The 19,129-nt window shown below is 41.6% G+C and overlaps 1 protein-coding gene across 3 annotated transcripts in view; it reads left to right on the forward strand.

Annotated features, from left to right (window-relative positions):
- The window catches only part of ryk (receptor like tyrosine kinase), a 55,527-nt gene extending 41,142 nt beyond the window's left edge, over positions 1-14,385 (forward strand). For all 3 annotated transcript variants that reach the window (XM_063466813.1, XM_063466815.1, XM_063466814.1), the window contains 6 exons: positions 273-342; positions 1,751-1,883; positions 6,351-6,460; positions 6,579-6,738; positions 8,095-8,231; positions 12,047-14,385. In XM_063466813.1, coding sequence (XP_063322883.1) covers positions 273-342; positions 1,751-1,883; positions 6,351-6,460; positions 6,579-6,738; positions 8,095-8,231; positions 12,047-12,158 — 722 coding nt within the window. In that variant the 3' untranslated portion in view covers positions 12,159-14,385. The remainder of the gene's footprint in view (positions 1-272; positions 343-1,750; positions 1,884-6,350; positions 6,461-6,578; positions 6,739-8,094; positions 8,232-12,046) is intronic.
- Positions 14,386-19,129: the final 4,744 nt, after the last annotated feature.

The raw sequence follows: 19,129 nt of genomic DNA on the forward strand, positions 1-19,129 counted from the left end.
AAACTCTTTACTTCCTCCTCATTCGCCTTTTGGGAAGGGAACAATACTGCTTTCCATAAGTTCCAGACGATGGCAAAGCTGCAAACGCAGATTAAAAACTGGCTCAAGTTAGTTTTCCCCTGAAGTTTCCCACTACAAATGACTGCTGGCAGAGAAACTGCAATGAAATGATAAAAATCAAACGCTACATGGCACCAACAGACGCTCATTGCTCCAAGTTTGTTGTTTTTAATTTAAATGTTTGGTTTTTTTTGTCCAATAAAATTTTTCAGATCATGCTTCTGAGGTGCAGGTGACGATGATGTTGACTGAAAGTTGCAAACTTCGTGGCCTTCATCACAGGTAAATCTTGCCACATATACACATAGCTGGGCCTTTAGAGAATATTAAATATTCAGGCATCCTGTTGATGCACATGAGGAAAAAAGAATCTATTGCTCGGCATCATATAAGGAATCATAGCTGCTGTCATACAGTTACCGTCCCATCAGAGTTTTTCATCAGTTTTTTAATTACAGTTTCTTTAGAAATGCAAGTTTATTTTGAAAGCCAAAATAAATGTCACAACACCAGCATGGTTTGTCTTACGTCACCGGTTGGATGTCTTGTTGATGCTTGAGCATAGCATGCCAGCCTTGCTTCTGTGGTCGTCTCTTAAAAGACTCAATTTAAATATTGATGAAAGAACACCGCATGTTTGCAAACAAGGCTGATACCTTAATAAGGAGTGTGAATCGAAGTCAGTCTTTGTGACATTTGTAATAAAATCTATTGTCTGAAAGGCTCTGAATTTATTTTAAAGGAGACCTTTTCTTTTTTGTTTTCTTGTACATACTGATAAAATGGTGGATGTTCCTAGAAGATTGGCAAACAGGGTATCTGGGTATCTGATATATTTGATTTTTATATTCTTGACACAGTTTTATGGCCCAAAAGTCATCATGGATTGTTTTTAGGGAATGGCCGTTTGTGAAATCAATTTGTTGTTAGCTTTGTGTTTTGTCTTAAGACTTCATGAGAATTAAAAAAATTCTAAAATAAAATTGTTCTTCAAATATATCTTCTTCCAGTAGTGGATGTTCAGCTCAAACTTGACCCTTTTCATATAAAAGCCAAAAGCTAAACACTCGATTCCAGTTTTTCCCCACTGATCTTTATGACGTCAGTGAAGGCACAAACCCCTCATGTAATCATGTTAAGGATACAGAAGCCCCAACGACCAAAGGTTTTGCTTAAGAGAAGCGGCCAATCAGAAGAAGGTTTGTTTAACAAGATGGGTTAGATCCCTAAACAGTCTTTTTCTTTCAGACAGAGCATAGACTAAGGACTGCAGCAAGGCCCAGTGAAGATGAACAAGGATTATTTTTGAATTCATATACGAAATATTATTTTTTAATATTATATGAAAGTAGTGGCTAAGAATAAATACATGGAACAGGAAATTAGCAAAACGGGGGCAATTCCGGGTCTAAGCAGCATTTCTTCTGCAGATTTTACCCGAAATTTACAGCAGCCTTACAGCAGTGTACTTGTGTGGAAAAGATTGTCGTCACGATGTCCCACGCCTTCCTCTTTCCTCTGCATGACATCTGCTCAGTCATATTAGCTGACAGTTCCTCTTTGGTGGTTTGGATGATAATGTCCTTTACTCCTCCTTTAATATGCAGTAGATTTGTACATGAGCAGAAATGATGATCTGGTACACTCAGGTCCTGTTTCCTCAGTTGGTTGCTTTCTCTTTTCTTTTAAGAAATCTGCTTCCCATAAGCCACGTGTGCACAGAGGATGGAGAGAAGCCCATGGTGCTGCTGCCTTTCATGGCTTGGGGTAATCTGAAGCAGTTCCTGCGGCAGTGCAAGTTAGCTGAGGCTAACAACCCACAGGTGAGGCTTCAGCTCAGCAGACAAACTATACTCAAAAGCAATATTAAACCCCCCCACCATTAAAAGTCATGTTCTCGGCCATGCCTGGATCTCTTCGGGCACTTCTGTCTTGTTTTGACCGTTCCAACCACCTGCTCCTACTCAAGCAACTTTTGTCTCAAACCAAATTTCTTCTGGAGGGTCATTGCTTGGTTTTCAGCTATGACCAAGCTGTATTCAGGCAGTGTGTAATAGCACTGACATTACAACTTTGGAAACATAAGTGTGCGAGTGGGTCAGTCTTTACTGGCACTTTTGCAATAATATTAATATAAATAATAGCTTTATTTATATAGCATCTCAAAGAAATATTTTGACATACAAGCAAAATAAGAATGTTAAATTCAAAGCTGCATATCAGAGCCAAAAATAAAACTGGATAAATTTATGGAAAAAATGGGGAAAAAATATTTCATTAAGGAAAACAAATTATCAGCGGTTATAATGGGAAAAGTACATAAAAGAATTAAAGAAAAAAACAGATTCATAAATACACGTTTATAAAAATATGTAACTAGAAGGCAGTTGCAAGCTGCTTTTTCTTAAGGCAGGACCTTTCAAAGTGAAGGGGTCCTGACAGCAAAAGTAAGTGATACATGCAGCATGTAGAGACTCGCAGCTAACAATGAGGAAAAAACCTCCATGATCACCTTAAACCTTTTTACCAGTAGCACCAAATCTGCTTGATTTGACTCTATTCAGTGTTAGGGTTTTTCATTAGGCGCTAGAACCTGTTACCAAGTGCTTTTAGTACCTACTCTGCTCGGGTTCTAAGCAAGCGGAGTCGAGCCATGTGACAGCAACAGACTGTTTGCCACTGATTGGCCAGGGAGGCATTGATTGAGTCATGGCAATGAAGGAAACAAAGAGCAGATACAGTTCAGCAGGAATACCATCGCTTTGATGGCCTCCATTCTGGTATTGTGTCGCAGACAAATGACATCATGTGACTTTATCTCATTTGTAAATGGATGGTTGCTATGGTTCACAACATGTGGGGATTAATAAGAGAGAGAGAAGATTTAACTCCTTGACAATGAAAGCACCCCTGACCTAGAGATGACCAAATTCAAGTGGAGACTGGATTTTATGAACCTGTTCTCAGAGCAGGTTGCGTGTAAAACCATTAGAATAAATGCGTCAGTGTATGCGTGGCTCCTCTTTAACGTTTATTAAGCCATTAAAATAAATCCCCCAGATTGAAAGCGAAGTCAGATTCCATCGTAGTGTCAAGCGTGAAAGAACATTTTGTGTTTGCAGCAATCAGCGGCGAGTAACACCTACAGTAACTACTGTTTACACTGTTATTAAGAGGTCTGTTGATACAGTGATGAAGCCGGTGCTCAGGGCAGAGGTTTTTAACTCACTCCGTGGAGACAATCGGGCTTTTGTACAGTTAACCCCAGGGAGGCTTTCGTGCGCTTGGAGAAAAGCCACAGCAGATCCAACCAATCAATCAGCTGCAAAATACAGATGCAGAAAAATGCTTTGCGATCACAAGATGAAGCTTGCCACACATTTACAATAATCAAACGCCTTTTTCAGGCACACATCAGCACCTTCCTTCTCGGCAGCTTCAATACGTACCTTTGGCGGCTACGGGAGACAAAGACTTAGTCATTAAGTTGGTGGTGTTGCAATAAACACTGAGCTATAAATCAGCTCAGTATCAGGCCAGCTTAGATGAAACTTGCGGGGAAATGCTCCGAGAGCACAACATTCATTCTGCAAGCGAACATCTGGTTTAAAAGGTGTGACTGTGGAGGGAGGGAGGAGGTTTGGAGCGTTGACCTTGTTCTTAGACATTTTTCTTTCACCGACAGCTGAGATGTATTCTGCACAGTTTGAATGTCTCATAGCGGCTGCACATGTAGCCGTTTCGCTTGAGCGGTTGACTTAAAGTCTTCTAGTCTTTGTTCACTGGTTGCCCAAGTCTTTGTTTTTCGGTATAGTCCCAAGCATTAATTTTGCCTGCATCAGAATGTCAACTGTCAGATAAGACAACAAAGTCCATTTCCAGTGTTTCTATCCGAGCCGGGGATTGTGCTGAGTAAATCAGACCAGATGCAAGAGAATTGAACCATACACACAATTATTTGGAGCTGTTACTTAAAGAGCTCAGTGTTGTCTTTTCAGCTATCCGGGATGTTTGTTACAGGAGCAGCCTCACTTCGTTAGCGGTCGAGTGTCTTTTCTCTGACACACCTGCTGACTTAGAGCTATTGTCAGTAAGCCCTTCAACAGCTCCACAGACAAAGCAGACTCATTTCTTTAATGCAAGACTCGGTTAAACCTCTGAGGAAAAGAGTTTCTGCGTCACGTCAGATCAAATACTCAGAGCAATGTTAACCCTTAAGCAACCAAACGGCTAAAATGACCAAGTGCGGTCACGTCTAACTTTTATCTAAGAAAACTGTGTTTCTCATATCTATATTTTTACTTTATCTGTGACTGATATTCTAAAGCTATTCCATAATACTTTGATCAGCAATAAATGACAGTGAAGTCCGTATGTTTAGGGTGTTCTCCTTTGTTACATCCATGCTTCAGTTTCAAACTAACATCTTAATTGTAGGTGAGACATGTTTCAGATATTTCCATCATCACTTTGAGCTTTAAGTATTTGCCTCAGGGCTTTTGCAGCAGTAAATCTTGCTGTTCTGTGTGTTAGCCATGGTTCACTGCAAAAACATGGCAGTGTTGTTATTAAAAAGTGGAAAATTATAATAAAATAAAAGCATATTATGTTTAAAAAATAAGTAAATCTATTTTATACACTAATAAAGTAAAAGAAGGGAAAGTAGACTGACAAATTTATGGTAGGAAACATTTTTATGCTTAAGGATATCACAATGGTACATGAGAAAAATACTGCCTGATGCTCGTCTTTAGTCTGTTTAATGAAGGACTGCAAAACTTTAGCAACATAATATGAATTATTTTTTTGTTAGATAAAGGCTCTCACTTTACTATATTTTTGAATGCAGCATCAAATTAGTGATTCAGATGCTCAAAGTAGTAGAAATTTAAACAAAACACTTAAAGTTGTGCTGGTTACAATCAGGATTTTTTTTTTCTTTTTCCCTGTAATGAACTTTAAGTGTAACAATAAGGGATTTATCTTAGTTTCAATAAAGTCAATCAAAGGAACAGAAGGAGGTTTGATCTTGTTTCAGATAATGTACTGGGAAAAAAAAACTTCTAGAAGTGCGTTTTTGGTAAACTTTCAAGGCTGATATCAGGATGTGGGCTAGGCGGCTGCTCAAAACAAGTTGGAGCATATGACAGGTTGCCTTTTTGCCTACATTTTGTCAACTGGCTCATCTTGTAGCCATGATTCCTTGTGTGTCAAAATAATTTTATGATGTAGTCATATTTTAACACTCGTAAATGTTGCTTTTGGTCATGATGGTGATATTGGTGTTCACCAAACGAACCGACTATGTCACGTCGATTGTGGCACTTGGAGTGGGTGTAAAACGGATTTGGTTGCAGTGTTTAACAAAGCTTAAATGTGTTGTGTGGGTGTTTTGGTTTTTGGGCTTTGAAAAATGCATTTGGTTATCTCCTCTACTTAAGAACACGAATTAAAAAGCACAAAAACTTACCTCTGTGCACTTAAAGTCCTTTATCTCAATTAACTACAATTTTGAATGGCTTCTTTAGCTATTCTAAAAAATACTGTGCAAAAAATTAGCTAATTCTTCGGTAAGGTGGGAGCTTTTCTCAGATTTAATGACATTTGGATAGCATTTAGGTTTTTTATATTATTTTATTTTTTGATGGTAAGAAAATCAACAAACTCCACATTGAAGCACACTCTTAGAGTTTGAACCCAGGACCCTCTTGTTGAGGGGCAGCAGTGTTTTCCGCTGAGCTACCGCAACATTCTGCTGTGTTTACACAGTGTACATGAATGATCTTGTTGCATGAGGTAGGTATATAGATGAGGAAATATTTCTGAAACTGTTGAGTCTAGACAGAGATTAATGTGGATGTAGCCTTAGTTTACCCTTTTAGCACAAAAAAAAAAAAAACACCTGTCTTTTTCTCCTCGGCATGCTGACGTGTGCTAATTATCTTATTATACTCGATGTTGACACTGAAATAAGAGTTTAGAGGTCACCAAAGTTGTTACACTTGAGGGAACATGTTGTACATGGGTACGTATATATCTTTGAAATTTTAAAGGTTTCATTTAAACAAGTCATGTCAAGTCTTGTTTTTCCAGTCGCCTTGCAGTTGAATTTATAGAGAAAAAATAGTTGTGGTGTATGTAATGCCCATATTTCGCCCACATTGTCCCGTTCCAAAGAAAACTAGAACAATTTTACACAGAAGTCACCAGGTGTCCTCTCTCCGTCTTTACTTTTTCCTGTCTGTCTCTCAACTGCACATTGTCGCCCTCTCTCCCCCATTTCCTTTCAGGCAATCTCTCAGCAGGACCTGGTTTACATGGCCATCCAGATTGCATGTGGAATGAGCTACTTGGCTCGCAGAGAGGTCATACACAAAGACCTCGCCGCTAGGAACTGCGTGTAAGTTTTCAGCGACCTGACTCTAGCTGTCGTCACGCTGTCCTCAGTAGCTTTCAGGTGATTTGGTTTGGAATTTAATTTGTCAAAAATAAAGGCCGTGCTTTCCCTCCACCGACAGCATTGACGACAACATGCAGGTGAAGATTACAGACAATGCCCTCGCCCGAGATCTCTTTCCCATGGATTACCACTGTCTGGGGGATAATGAGAACCGGCCTGTCCGCTGGATGGCCCTGGAAAGCCTGCTCAACAATGACTTTTCCAGTGCAAGTGATGTGGTAAGAACTACCAGATATGCAGTTTACTTCCATAGACTGTGTATAAATGATGGACACAGCCACTGTGTTGTCAGCCATTTAGGGCTGCAACTAAAGATTATGTTGTTTTTGGGCTTCATTTTTGCTTTGTTTGCTTGCTGTTGCTTAACAAGGCAACGCTGTAACTGTGATTCGTTGTCAACAAAACAATAGCAGAAGCGACCTTTCCTGTCTCTCTGAGGTTTCTAAATGCGAGTATGTTTCCAGTAGACATGATGCGGTTAAAGCGATCCGGGAAATGGCACCGATTGTGTGCAAGCCATTCTTAGACACTTGGTCAAGGTGTCAAAGGGAAAGGCGTGTCTGTGGCTCTTCTCGCTTTCCTGTTCCAGGATAGAAGACCGGGCGCGGCGGAGGCAGTCGGGAAGTCTGCCTAACAGATCCTCAGAGACACCACTGAGACACGAGCCAGATGTGTCCCCACCCCCTCCACATTCCTGTTATGGTCACACTGCTCCATGGCAATCATGGCACTTAGATTTAACAGAGGCCTGGCATTAACAGACACCCAGTGCTAGTCCATACAAGTACCTGGAGCTGTATAGCATCTTCAGTGTGTTGCTGTTACGCACATGAATGTGTTGTGCCCTTACATCAGCAGGTACACAAATCAGATAGCAAGCGAGACAGGATGGGAGCGTTCCTATTGGCATGTTTAAGCTTTACTGGGAATGTTGGCAGCGGCTTATTCACTGATGTGGGAACAGGGTGGTTTACCGTAGAACACGTTTTTGTTTTATTGTCCCAACCCCCCCTCTGAAGAGCCCACCTTGCTCTTAGTTCCTAAACAGTCCTTGCACTTCCTTTTAAAGGTCCTGTGTCACTCCATTAAGGCTCGGGGCACACTAACACAGCAGAAACTCTATGCTTTCAGGCCTATTCTGTCTGTCAGTGTCAGTTTTATTTTAGATATCATGGCTTCCAGAGTTTAAACAAACAACTGCAGGGTCAAAACCTACTGAAAGCACCTTTAATATGATTCAAGTAATTCGTCTTTTCTCTGCTCAGAGGTCGGAGTGAACACTCGCAGGCAGTTTGAACCCTGATAATAACTGCTTACACTTTCACTCTCAACAAAAACTGGCAGCAGTGGTTTATATTCCAAATACATTTCTTGACATAATTTCCTCACATTGTTCATTTGGAACGTCGTGTATTTGAATACAAGTACAACAAGTGGGAACGCTACTTTTCCACCCTCTGGTTATGTTCGCCCTGTTTAATGAAAACACATTAAAAGCTTGTATTTTTTGTAAAGTGCTGTGAATGAATGCTAAGCACTGGTCTCAGGGTTATTCAGAGAATTTGTGTTCACAGTGGGCTTTTGGAGTGACGCTGTGGGAGCTGATGACTCTGGGGCAGACCCCCTACGTCGACATTGACCCTTTCGAGATGTCGGCTTACCTAAAAGACGGGTACAGAATAGCACAACCAATCAACTGTCCAGATGAGCTGTAAGTTGCCCCCCCCTAACACACACACACACACTGTATTTTCACTTGTTTATTTGACTTTGGTAAGAGTTGGAGCTAGTTTTTTGAGTCGTCCTTCCTTTTCTTGTCCTATTTGTAGACAGTTTACATATCTTAATAATATACAAACCACAGCAACATGAAGTCCACTGGTATCCGCTGAGTAAGGTATAGATCAGTGTGGCCAGGTTTGGTTTCTGTAGGATTATTACTCTAATCCCACAATTTTCTGATCTGCAATGACAACAAGTCAAGGATGATGTAGTGCTGGACCTCCTTTATAAATTGTTTTTTTTATGATTGTAAGTAGCAGTTTATCAGTATGGCCTTCTCATTACAAGATGATTTAGCCTTTTTTCCCCCCTCAAAAGTGTAACAAGAAGCAACTCAATTAAGTTTCATGTATATAGTGCCACTTCATCGCTGTTACGACCCGGCTCAAAAGCCGCAACATAAAAAAGGAGATGAATACCAGAGTGTAGGTGAGAAGAGGTTTTATCTTAAAATGGAATACCAGGTTGGCTAAAATGGCTGGTGCCACCAAGGCAAAGACAAGTGAGCTTCCTCTGGGAACCTTGCCTCAGGTATGCTTTTATCCACACCTGACTAGGTGTGGCCAATTAGCACCAGCTGAACACACTGAGCAGATTAGGGGCTGCAGAGGGACGTAACAATCGCCTCAAGAACTCCATATTACTGTAGGCTGAGAGCAGTGCAACCTAGAAGTAATAAATGTATGCGCTAGCTTTTCAGCACAAATCTGAGACCGGATGACTCAGTGAATGTTGTCATCTTCACACTAACTGATTAAAAGGTCAGTTTGCCTACTTTAAAGCAGTAGTTCTGAAAGTGTTTCATAATTTTTAACAGAAAGGAAAAATAAACCACAATGTTTTTCCACAACAGACTGGTAACGGTGCAACAATATTCTGGAAAGCGTGGAAAATCATCACTATCCACAGACAGTGTAAAGGGTGTCTCTCTCTTTCGTTTTAGAGGGAAGCGTCACTGCAGATCAGGGCAAAGTTCAGTAAAGGTCATCACCTTTGATGCGTCCTTTTGCACTGTTTCCAAACACTTTCCTCTCCTATGTGTGCCTTTCTGTTGTTTTGTATATATTCCTCTAGTTTGTATATATTCCCCTTGGCTGTATATCTGTTCTGTTTGCTGTTTATTCCTGACCCTAACCCTTCTGCACAGTTGACATGGCGCATCTATAATTTTGTTGTACATGTACATTGACAATAAAGCGCTATTCTGTTTTATTTTATTCTATGAAGAATATGAAATATTTTTCAGTCACCATCAGAGCACCAAATAAGTGAATATCTTCCACTGGAAGACTGTTTTCATACTGGCTTTTCCTTTAATTTGTCACACATCTGTAAGTCTGCAGTGAAGAGTGTATTTTCAGCTGCAGTGAAGCTTGTTATTGGTGACGGTCAGCACAATAAATGTGCTGCTAGTTGACACATTGTTTAAGGACTTGAGTCGAATCAAACTGTTCAGCTGCTACTAGCTTTGATTGATGTAAAGTTTAACTCCATCAGGCTGTCAAGAAGGAGAGGCAATGTTGTCCCACTGGTTTCATTTTTTTTCCATCACTGCAGTAGTATTTACCATCTGATCCCCCAAAACAGGTTTGTGGTGAGGAAGCTCAAAGCAGCCCTGGCAGTGCATGGATGGATTAGTGTTTGGTGAAAGTTTTCGAAGAAAACACCTGCTGGAAGCCGACTTAGGAGAAGCAGAAATGTGTTTGTGCCGTGCCCGTCAAATTCTCGTGGTATTTCTGTCTTCGGGGTGTACTTAAACCTGCAAAAGTTATACTTTCCATTCCCAACAATCTCTGAAGACAGCAAAGCGGGAAAGAAGGTGTCTGGCCTTTACTTTAAAACACCCCCCAGAGGATTTAGGGGTAAGAACTGCTTCATGAGGAGTTAACATTTGCTTGAGGCCAAATCCAGATGTGCATGGATGTGCCATCCAGCCGTTTTCTGGATAACCCGGGTTGAGTGGTTGAATGGGTCCCGGATCACCACTTTTAGCTTTTCTGAGAGGACACCAAGGCATTCCCAGGCCAGACAAGAGACATAATCTCTGTGGTGTCTGTCCTTGTGTCTCTTCCCACCTCAGTTAGGTATCATCCAGGAGGCATCCTTGCATGTCTGAACCATCTGAACTAGTAGCTGGAGGAGTAGAGGCTTTACTTTGAGCTAGTCCTGAATAACCAAGGAAGATACAGGAGGCTGATTTCTGCGCTCGTATCAACATTTAAAAAACAGACACAGTACAGACGGAGTCCACACTACCACACATGCTGCATCAGTCTCTCTGGAAGTTTCCTGATACATCCTCCACATTCATCAAAAAGAGCCTACACGGGATCAGTATTAAAGCAAGCCAAAATTTGGGGTATTTTGATGAAAGAAAACAAAAAGAATGGCTGGATTTGACAGATTTTACACCTTTTATCCCTTTGCCAACCAGTTGACATTGCAACTTACATGCATGTTTCCAGTAAGTCCAGTAATCTGCATTGGTTCCTGTCCATGCTGAAGTACTAAGAATAGAGAATATTGTTTGCTGCACAGACTGAAAGCCCACAAGGCAGATTTTTGATAAACACACATTTATCTTGACTTTGTTAAACTTTGTTGTTCCAGCTCTGCTGTATGTCTGCTGCATTACTGTTTAAGTTCACTGAGAGAAATGAAAAACAGACTCAAATTCGTCGTGCGTGCACGTGCTTGTCAAAGAAAGACGATGCTAAAAACCACATTTTGGAGCCGAGCAGTTATCAGACAGTGCTTTAGATATGGAAAGAAGATGCAGATTCTAAAACATGGAGAGCTTTAGCACCAGAGATTACTTCACTACATCAGGATCTGACTAAATGTGAAATACAGTAACACTCTTCTCTTTGGTTCCTGTGTTATGGCACTTAATTATTCACCTGTGACCGTGTGGACTTGATCATTTGTCTTAAATGTTGCAATAACCAGTGTGTTTCTAAGTGTCTTCTTAAGTTCCACCAAGTTCCAATTAATTGATGAGTGCAGATTTGATGAAACTCCCTCCAGGTGTTCCTCGGATATTACTTTTACATGAATTCCTCGGAGCGCCACCATCTCAGCGCAGAGGCATTTAAAGAAAACAAACTCGTGTCAAATCCCCACAGAAATGTGCAATTCTCGATGATTAAAGGAAACTCAGGATCTGATTACCTGAAATCTGTTAAGTAATCAAAAAACTGTTTCCTTGCAAATACAATAGATGTTGAGGCGATGGCTTCCTTTTCCACAATACTAGAGCTTACGTAATCGAGGCCGTGCGCTGATAGAGAGGTAATTCTATCTCACTCATTTCTATCAGCACTGCACAGGCAGCTCCTGGTTCAAGACAATACAGCAGTTGCAGTATAATACTAGGCAAATGCTTCCTTTAAATCCAGTTTTTCTCTTATAAAAACAAAAATTTATTCACTTTCATTTTTTTTACATGGCACTTACGGAGCTTCAAGAGCAGCCCCATGATGTCACAGCATGTATTCATTTGTGTTCCTGGACAGGAATTTCTCCTTTTTTTTCCATAGCTGTTGATTCACAAAGATTTTCCACTTTTTTTTAAAAGTTGGAAAGGTCAGTGAATGGAAGCATTACACTTTCCCAGGATATCTCCTTGTTTAGGTTTAGGCAGTGCCAGTCTAAACTGGGAGGCCCAATTTTCAAATGATCTGTGAGGTGTTTTCAGACATGACTCCTCTGTGAACTTTGACCTGATCCTTCTCTGTGTTGCAGGTTTGCAGTGATGGCTTGTTGCTGGGCCTTGGACCCGGAGGAGAGGCCCAAGTTTCAGCAGCTGGTCCAGTGTCTCACAGAGTTTCACGCAGCGTTGGGTGCTTACGTGTGAAAGCAGTGGGCGCCACTTCTTCTTCTAATCCATTAAAGCAACGACACTAAAGGCTGGCGGACACTTTTCACGGGGAATGCACATTTGAAATTGTGCCTTATGACATGAAAGATGAGCAGACTTGTGCCCGATGCTTTTGTTTTGTACAGTTCTTTTGGAGTTTTTATATAGTTAAATTACCTTTTTACAGCATAGCGAAGTAAAACGACTTTGTGTTCAATATTGTTCCATTTGCTTTGAAAGCATCTAGAAAAGGCGACGATCGACGATCTCCACACGCAAAGAGGACCCGAAGAACGGAAAGATGATATCCGTGGACTTTTTTTGTGCCATTGAGCGACTTTTTAAAAGAACAATTTAAGCTTCTGCAGTATTTTCTACAGATTCTGTGATGTTGTGCAAATTTTAGATTTGTTTTGGGTGTAAATAACTCCACAGCAGAATGAGTTAGGTACCAAAATAGACCAGAGAGCTTCAGTAACCATAATCTTCTCGGACACGCTGCTCCGCTCAGGCTCGGTACGAGAGGCAGATCTGTTGAAATGATTTCTCTGCAAATGGTACAGCGTTTCCTCTGCCGCGGATGAGTTTCCTTTTCTGGAGCGCACTCAACAGAGACCTCATACCAATTTTTTTTCCTATGCCAGCAGCGTGGATAAAGACATGTGGACACCACAGCTGGAACATCAGCTCTGCAGAGCTATCTATATAAACCTGATTTTTACACGTGGACACTTATCATTTCAATGTCACTGCTGTCTTCCTCTTGTACTTTTTATTTCCGCTGTCAGAGCCACCGAGTGTGTGTGTGTGTGCGTGTAAAAGGTGGATGTGATGTGACCAGTTGGTTAGTGAAGCATCGAGTGGAGCGTTCTCGCCACCACCATCACATCGAAGCGTCTGAGAACCAACGTTCGAAGATGGATTGATGTCAGAGGGACATAAATCATGGTGGACAGAATCTGTGGGATGCATCTGCTTCTTACTAAAGTACAGTAGACTATATATAAAAGATTGGTGTAGGCACTGTGACATTACCCATGGTCTTGCTGTCTTGAAACCAGGTGTGACGTGTTGGTGGGGGGGATTAGACTGAGACATTTGGTATCAGCTCACTGACAGTGTAGTCATGCTCTGAATCGACACCGAAGCGGCGCCTTGCACCGGCAGATGTGACGTCACTTTTGTTGTACGATGTTTGGCAAGGAGACAACGGCGAATATAACAGTGTGGCTGTTATACCGAGGCTTTTGTGGTTTTGTGCACATTCTGGTGGCAGAAAAACATCAGAAACAAGTGAAAGAAAACAAACGATCATCAGAACAAGTTCTAAAAAAAATAAAATAATAGTCAGACATCGGAGCAGAAATGTGAAAATGAGGCTGTGAATTTTATCCATCGCAGAAGAGAACCTCTCAGGTTACAAGCCACGAAACGAACAGACTGGACTGAAGAAAGGATTCGGGTTTAGTGAGCGACTCATCAGGCGGCTTTCCAGAGCTTAAAAATCTTTAATAAAGAAAAATTCAACACAACACTAACATTAGCATGTTAGCAGAAGTAGCCTGTTTTATTTAAAAAAAAAAAAAAGTTTCTGCCCAGCATCACTCAGTATTGATGCAAGTGTTTAAATAGGTCATTTTGTGGCCTGAACACAAACTGAGCTCAGCTTTTGAACCACATGATATCTCTGTGGTTACAGTGTGATGATGGAGCAAGTCCGCTCTTTGTTACCTTATTGTTCATTTATTTAAGGCGGAGGGAGTCTGGAAGCTCTTCTATAAATCACCGCTCTGTTTTCTACAGCACCAAATCAGCCGTGTCACCTTAAACCACAATCGATCAAATATTTGCATTAAAGGTTCCAGACATGGCTGCAAACACATTTGGATGCCTTTAGTTTTGGCACAAGGTTTACGAAACTGCCTCACAAGTGTCACTCGCTGCCAGCGGTTCTTCTCCACCCGCGGAACAAGTCATTTACTACGTCCATCTTCTGTGTACAGTGTGTTTTTGAGCTGCATTGTTCGGTGTGAGATCGCAGCTCTTCACACGACTGCTCGACTCATTTTGATTTAATCACTGTGAACACACACGCCAGCTTGGTCTCATCGTATCCTTCCACTATCTTTATGATGTGTTTTTTATGGTCACTGCATGTTGAGATAAGGTTGTAAACTGCTTCCCAATTTCATATCCACAAATTAAATGGAATCTTTTGAATATATATTGTCTTTTTTTTTTTTCTCTCTTCATCCAAAGCTTGTTTTCTGTAGTTCCTCAAAAGTCGCAGCCATAGTGGGGGGGAAACCTAACTGTATCTAAAGACACCAAGCTACAGTGAATCATTCCCTAGTGTCTGCATTACTCACTAAGCTTCCCTCTGCACTGCTGTGCATTCTTTCTTTTCTGTGCTTCATTGTTTTATGTCAGACAATTCTGCACCGGACATCTTTTATCCCTTTGCCAGCCAGTTGATGTTGCAACTTACATCCATGTTTCCAGTAAGCCCAGTAATGTACATTGGTTCCTGTCCATGCTGAAGCACTAAGAATAGAGGATATTGTTTGCTACACACTCTGTGAAAGCCCACGAGGCAGATTTTTGATAAACGCACGTTTAACTTGACTTTGTTGAGCTGTGTGTTTCCAGCTCTGCTGTATGTCTGCTGCATTACTGTTTAAGCTCATTGAGAGAAACAAAAAACTGACTTGAATTCGTGTGCACGTGCTTGGCAAAGAAAGACGATACTGGAAAAAAACCATTTTGGACAATGCTTTAGATATGGAAAGAAGATGCAGATTCTAAAATATGGATAGCTTTAGCACCAGAGATGACTGCTGTGCTTCATTGTTTTATGTTAGTTGGTTTTGTTTAGCCTCTTTCGGCTTTAGGCTAAAGTCACATGAACGCCACACTTCTTTAGGATGTCGTAATGGAAAGATATGTCAAATTTCATTTGCTTTGAGTCCCTAAATCCCCTTGCTCACAAGTCCCTCCAAACCTAAATGCTATCAATTATATCTGTGGCCCACAGGCTGGAAAAATAATCGATAGCAGGTAAGAAAAGGGCAGTACTGAGGGAAACAGATTGCTGAAGTTTGTTTAAATTTGTTAGAAGCTGCCAAAAGGCCTAAAATAGACACAGACACACACCAGACCTGCAACAATATAAAGAGAGGTGACGATCAGTGAGCAGAGCTCTGCAGATGGGATGTTTGCTTTGAGAATGTTGATGGAGAAGTATAGAGAAGGTCTGATGCAGAGGGTGGTTGTGGGGAGATTGAGGCAGAGGATCACAAAGTTGTTTACACAAGACTGATGAGGGATAGTTCTTCATTTAGAACCAGATTGTGTCTTTCTGTGGAGCTTTTTGTCTAGAGATGAGTTTTAAACCACTGCAAACCTGCACCTGTGCACTCTCTAAAGCAGGGGTGTCGGACTCCAGGCCTCGAGGGCCGGTGTCCTGCACGTTTTAGATCTCACCCTGGGTCAACACACCTAAATCAAATTATTAGTTCATTAACAGGCTTCTGGAGAATCCCAATACATGTTGAGGAGGTAATTTAGCCATTTAAATCAGCTGCGTTGGATCAAGGACACATCTAAAACCTGCAGGACATCGGCCCTCGAGGCCTAGATTCCGACACCTGTGCTCTAAAGCAGCAGTCTCAAACTCGCGGCCCACCTCACCCCTACTTGCATATGCATGTATCTTGACGTGAAGAAATATAGTGCAATTTTTTGGGACCTTTTTTTTGCTCTTTTTTGTTGAGCAGGATTAGTTTGTTGAGTGCAATGTAAAAATAAGTTCTTTAAAAAGCAAAAGAATAAATGCAGAATGAAACGCACAGACATTCGCTGCAGTGGACGCTTTTCATTTTGTTAACCGTCAGTTTCCCTTCAGCTTTTACTAGAACTTTGTTCTTCACTGAAGCTGGTTGATGGACCAACAGCAGCACAAGCAAGAGTAGCCCACAGACCACAGACCTGTTGTAATACACTTTTTAACCACTGCCTCCATCTGACAACAGACGCTTTCTGCAGGTCGACTGGCTGCCAACGCAGTACCACCGCCTAAACCACAATTTCCCCTTAAGACACAGGTGAAGACGATCGGGAAGTCAAAACCACAAGATGTGAGGACAGGCTAAACACAGAGACAAAACTGCTCACACCAAGCACAATAAGAGAGACTGGGTGACACAGAAGGGACAAATCCAGCCTGCAGAAGTGGCTGCTGTCAGCATTTGTCAACGCGGGCTGCGTTGATGGTGACGTGTAGTTACATTTCTCAGGATTGGGAGGCACAGATAGGGAAACGCTGCAGAAACTAGAATAACAAAATGAAAACAAGAACTAAAATCTCAACGATTTCACTAAAACTCAGACAACTTCTCCAGAATGGAGACATCACCACCGCGGCCTTATTTGTTTTGAGTAAATCAGCTGGATGTCAGGCATGTGGCGTCACATTGTGGTATTTCAGTGAAGCTTGAACATGACATATTTTCAAAATGTGCTCAGTCATCGGTGGCTTTCAGATTGTGTCACAATGAAGCCGCTCTTTCGGTTTTTCTACTTTCCTCACCAGCTGCAGGCACAGCAGAGCGCACTGTAATGCGGCCACAGGACGCATTAAGCAAACACGCCTGCATCCTCAGCAGCAGACTGTTGTGTCACAGTACGGCAGAGTTTAGAGAGTTTCTGGCTTTCGAAGTTCCTTTCAGCAGGTCTGCGGGGGTTTCTGGGTTTAATTCACTGAGAACAGCCAGGCAGCTCTGTAATCCTGTTTCTGGGAACTGGGCCCAGTTTGAGCTTCCAGCTTGACTCATCTTCATTGCTGTCACTCCGTTTCCACTGACTTTACATACTTTGCACACATTTTCCACACATTTCAGCTTCATTGAAAGCCGCCAACAGTTTACTTGTATACCCACCCCAAGTGTCACAATCTAAAACCAAAACCTGTTTTTTTTTTTTTTCCTCAGCGTGATTTTTATTTTTCTCTAAAACCGCCTTTGAGCATCAGCATCATGGGATATATCATCATTTCAATAACCTGCAGCAGTTTAAGGCATTGATAACATGGATGTTTGATCTGTTGTCTGATAACTCACTGGTGAACACTTGAAGAACTGCATTCTGGGTAAGCCTTCTCCATGTGGGACATGTCAGTGAACAGGGTATAATATGTGACATGCCTCCTTTTAGTCTCAGCTAGAAGAGGATTTGGATATCAACATGTAGACAAAAACTTGGGCCTTTCTTCACGGTGGGGTCCCACTAGTTATTTAAAGTTATTTGGTCCCTGAGAAAAATTGCCCACAAAAAATATAATTCCTGAGATCACTCGGCCACTTAAACAGCTCCCCACTGATAAGGTGTTGATTCGTGGAGGAGTTGCATTAAATTCCTTTACATGTGGAGCAGTGCGGTTCATATGGCATTAATCGATAATAATAAAGTCATTTCTGTGGTTAACTGATATGCATATGTAAAAACTCCTGCAGTCTAATTCTCCACAGTAAAATAAATAAAGTGTTCGACACAATAAATTTCCTTACTAGTGTGTTTGTGTGATTACAGACAGCTTTATAACAGTTCAAAGTCTGGATCATGGCTGATGTTTTTCAGACTTGCTCACGTCCAAAGTCCAAACGTCTCCGCAGAGCATGTTTAGATATCCAGATAAGAGAGCGCAGCCCCACCTTGTTCAAAGAACTGAAAGAGAACGGATATTGATCTCTTGGAAAGACCTGCTCTACCTCTCAGGAGGCAGGTTATCTACCAAGCAGAAAGTGGTGGCTCGATCCCTGGGAGCTCCAGTCTTCAGTCCGCATGTCTAAGTATCCTTGAGTTGCTCTCTGATGCATCGATTGCAGTATGGTCGCGTGTGAATATTAAAAAGGTGTAGGAGAAAACGAATAGGTCAATAAGGCATGTTTGAGTGTTCATACAGAGTAGAAAAGTGCTATATAAGAACAAGTCCATTACCATTTACTTGAGGGTACGAGAAGTTGGGTAATCTCCGTCGAAAGAAAATCATGGTGGACAGCATCTGAGGATCTGTGTGATGTTGTGGTGTTTTTAGTGGAAATGTGTGGAATCCCTTCTAGATTGAGCACTGGTACCAAACTGAAATCTTACTCAGCTTAAGAGTGATTCTCTTCTGCAGTTTTCTGCTGCACCCCAAACAGAGCCTGGGTCCCAGGAGGAAGAGAGTCTAAAACCTTCTCTCTAACTTTGTAATAGATCGTGTTCATTCAATAAGAATGGATGTTCAGCAGCTCTGCACTTCAAACATCCGTCTGAGGACACATGGCTGGACACCGGCCGAGTATTTTCTACACCTGCTTTCCCCGCTCTGTATAATTCTGAAGAAATATTCAGATTTCCTGTGCTAACCCCATCAACTCATCTTGTTCTTGGTGAGCCAAACTTTGACAAAAAAGCCCGGAAACACCCCATTAAACACTACCATTCACCTTGAATCCTTTTTTTTTTTTTATTCCAAAGTGGAAAGTTTAAGAAGCACTCATTTAGACTATCCAAAACACTAACGAGTGCTGCCTGGGGGAATCACTGACCTACAGTTCGAGGACAAAGTGAAAATTCGTTTCTTTACTGTGAGAACAGAAAAGTTCATCATCCACGTGGTTTTGTGGCTCTTTGGGGGATGCTGATAAAGGTGAGCAGTGTTTAAACGCGTTTTCCAAACTCCAGCGGGCAAGTTTCCTTCACGAAAACGTTAAGGTGATTGTGACCTCTGTTGTCTGCAGGATCTCAGCTGTTGGAATTGTTTGCAGCTTCTCTGCACCGCGTAAAAATCCACGTGAATAAATCAACACGCTGTTAAACATTTATTGTGGGGAAACACTGGCCTCTAAACGGCTTCATTCATTAGTCGCTCTCCCTGCCTCTCTCTCTGCTCATTAGCTCGGGACAGAAAACAGCTCTGAGTGGCGCAT

Source organism: Pelmatolapia mariae, linkage group LG23 (assembly GCF_036321145.2).
Source record: "Pelmatolapia mariae isolate MD_Pm_ZW linkage group LG23, Pm_UMD_F_2, whole genome shotgun sequence".
Taxonomy (NCBI): domain Eukaryota; kingdom Metazoa; phylum Chordata; class Actinopteri; order Cichliformes; family Cichlidae; genus Pelmatolapia; species Pelmatolapia mariae.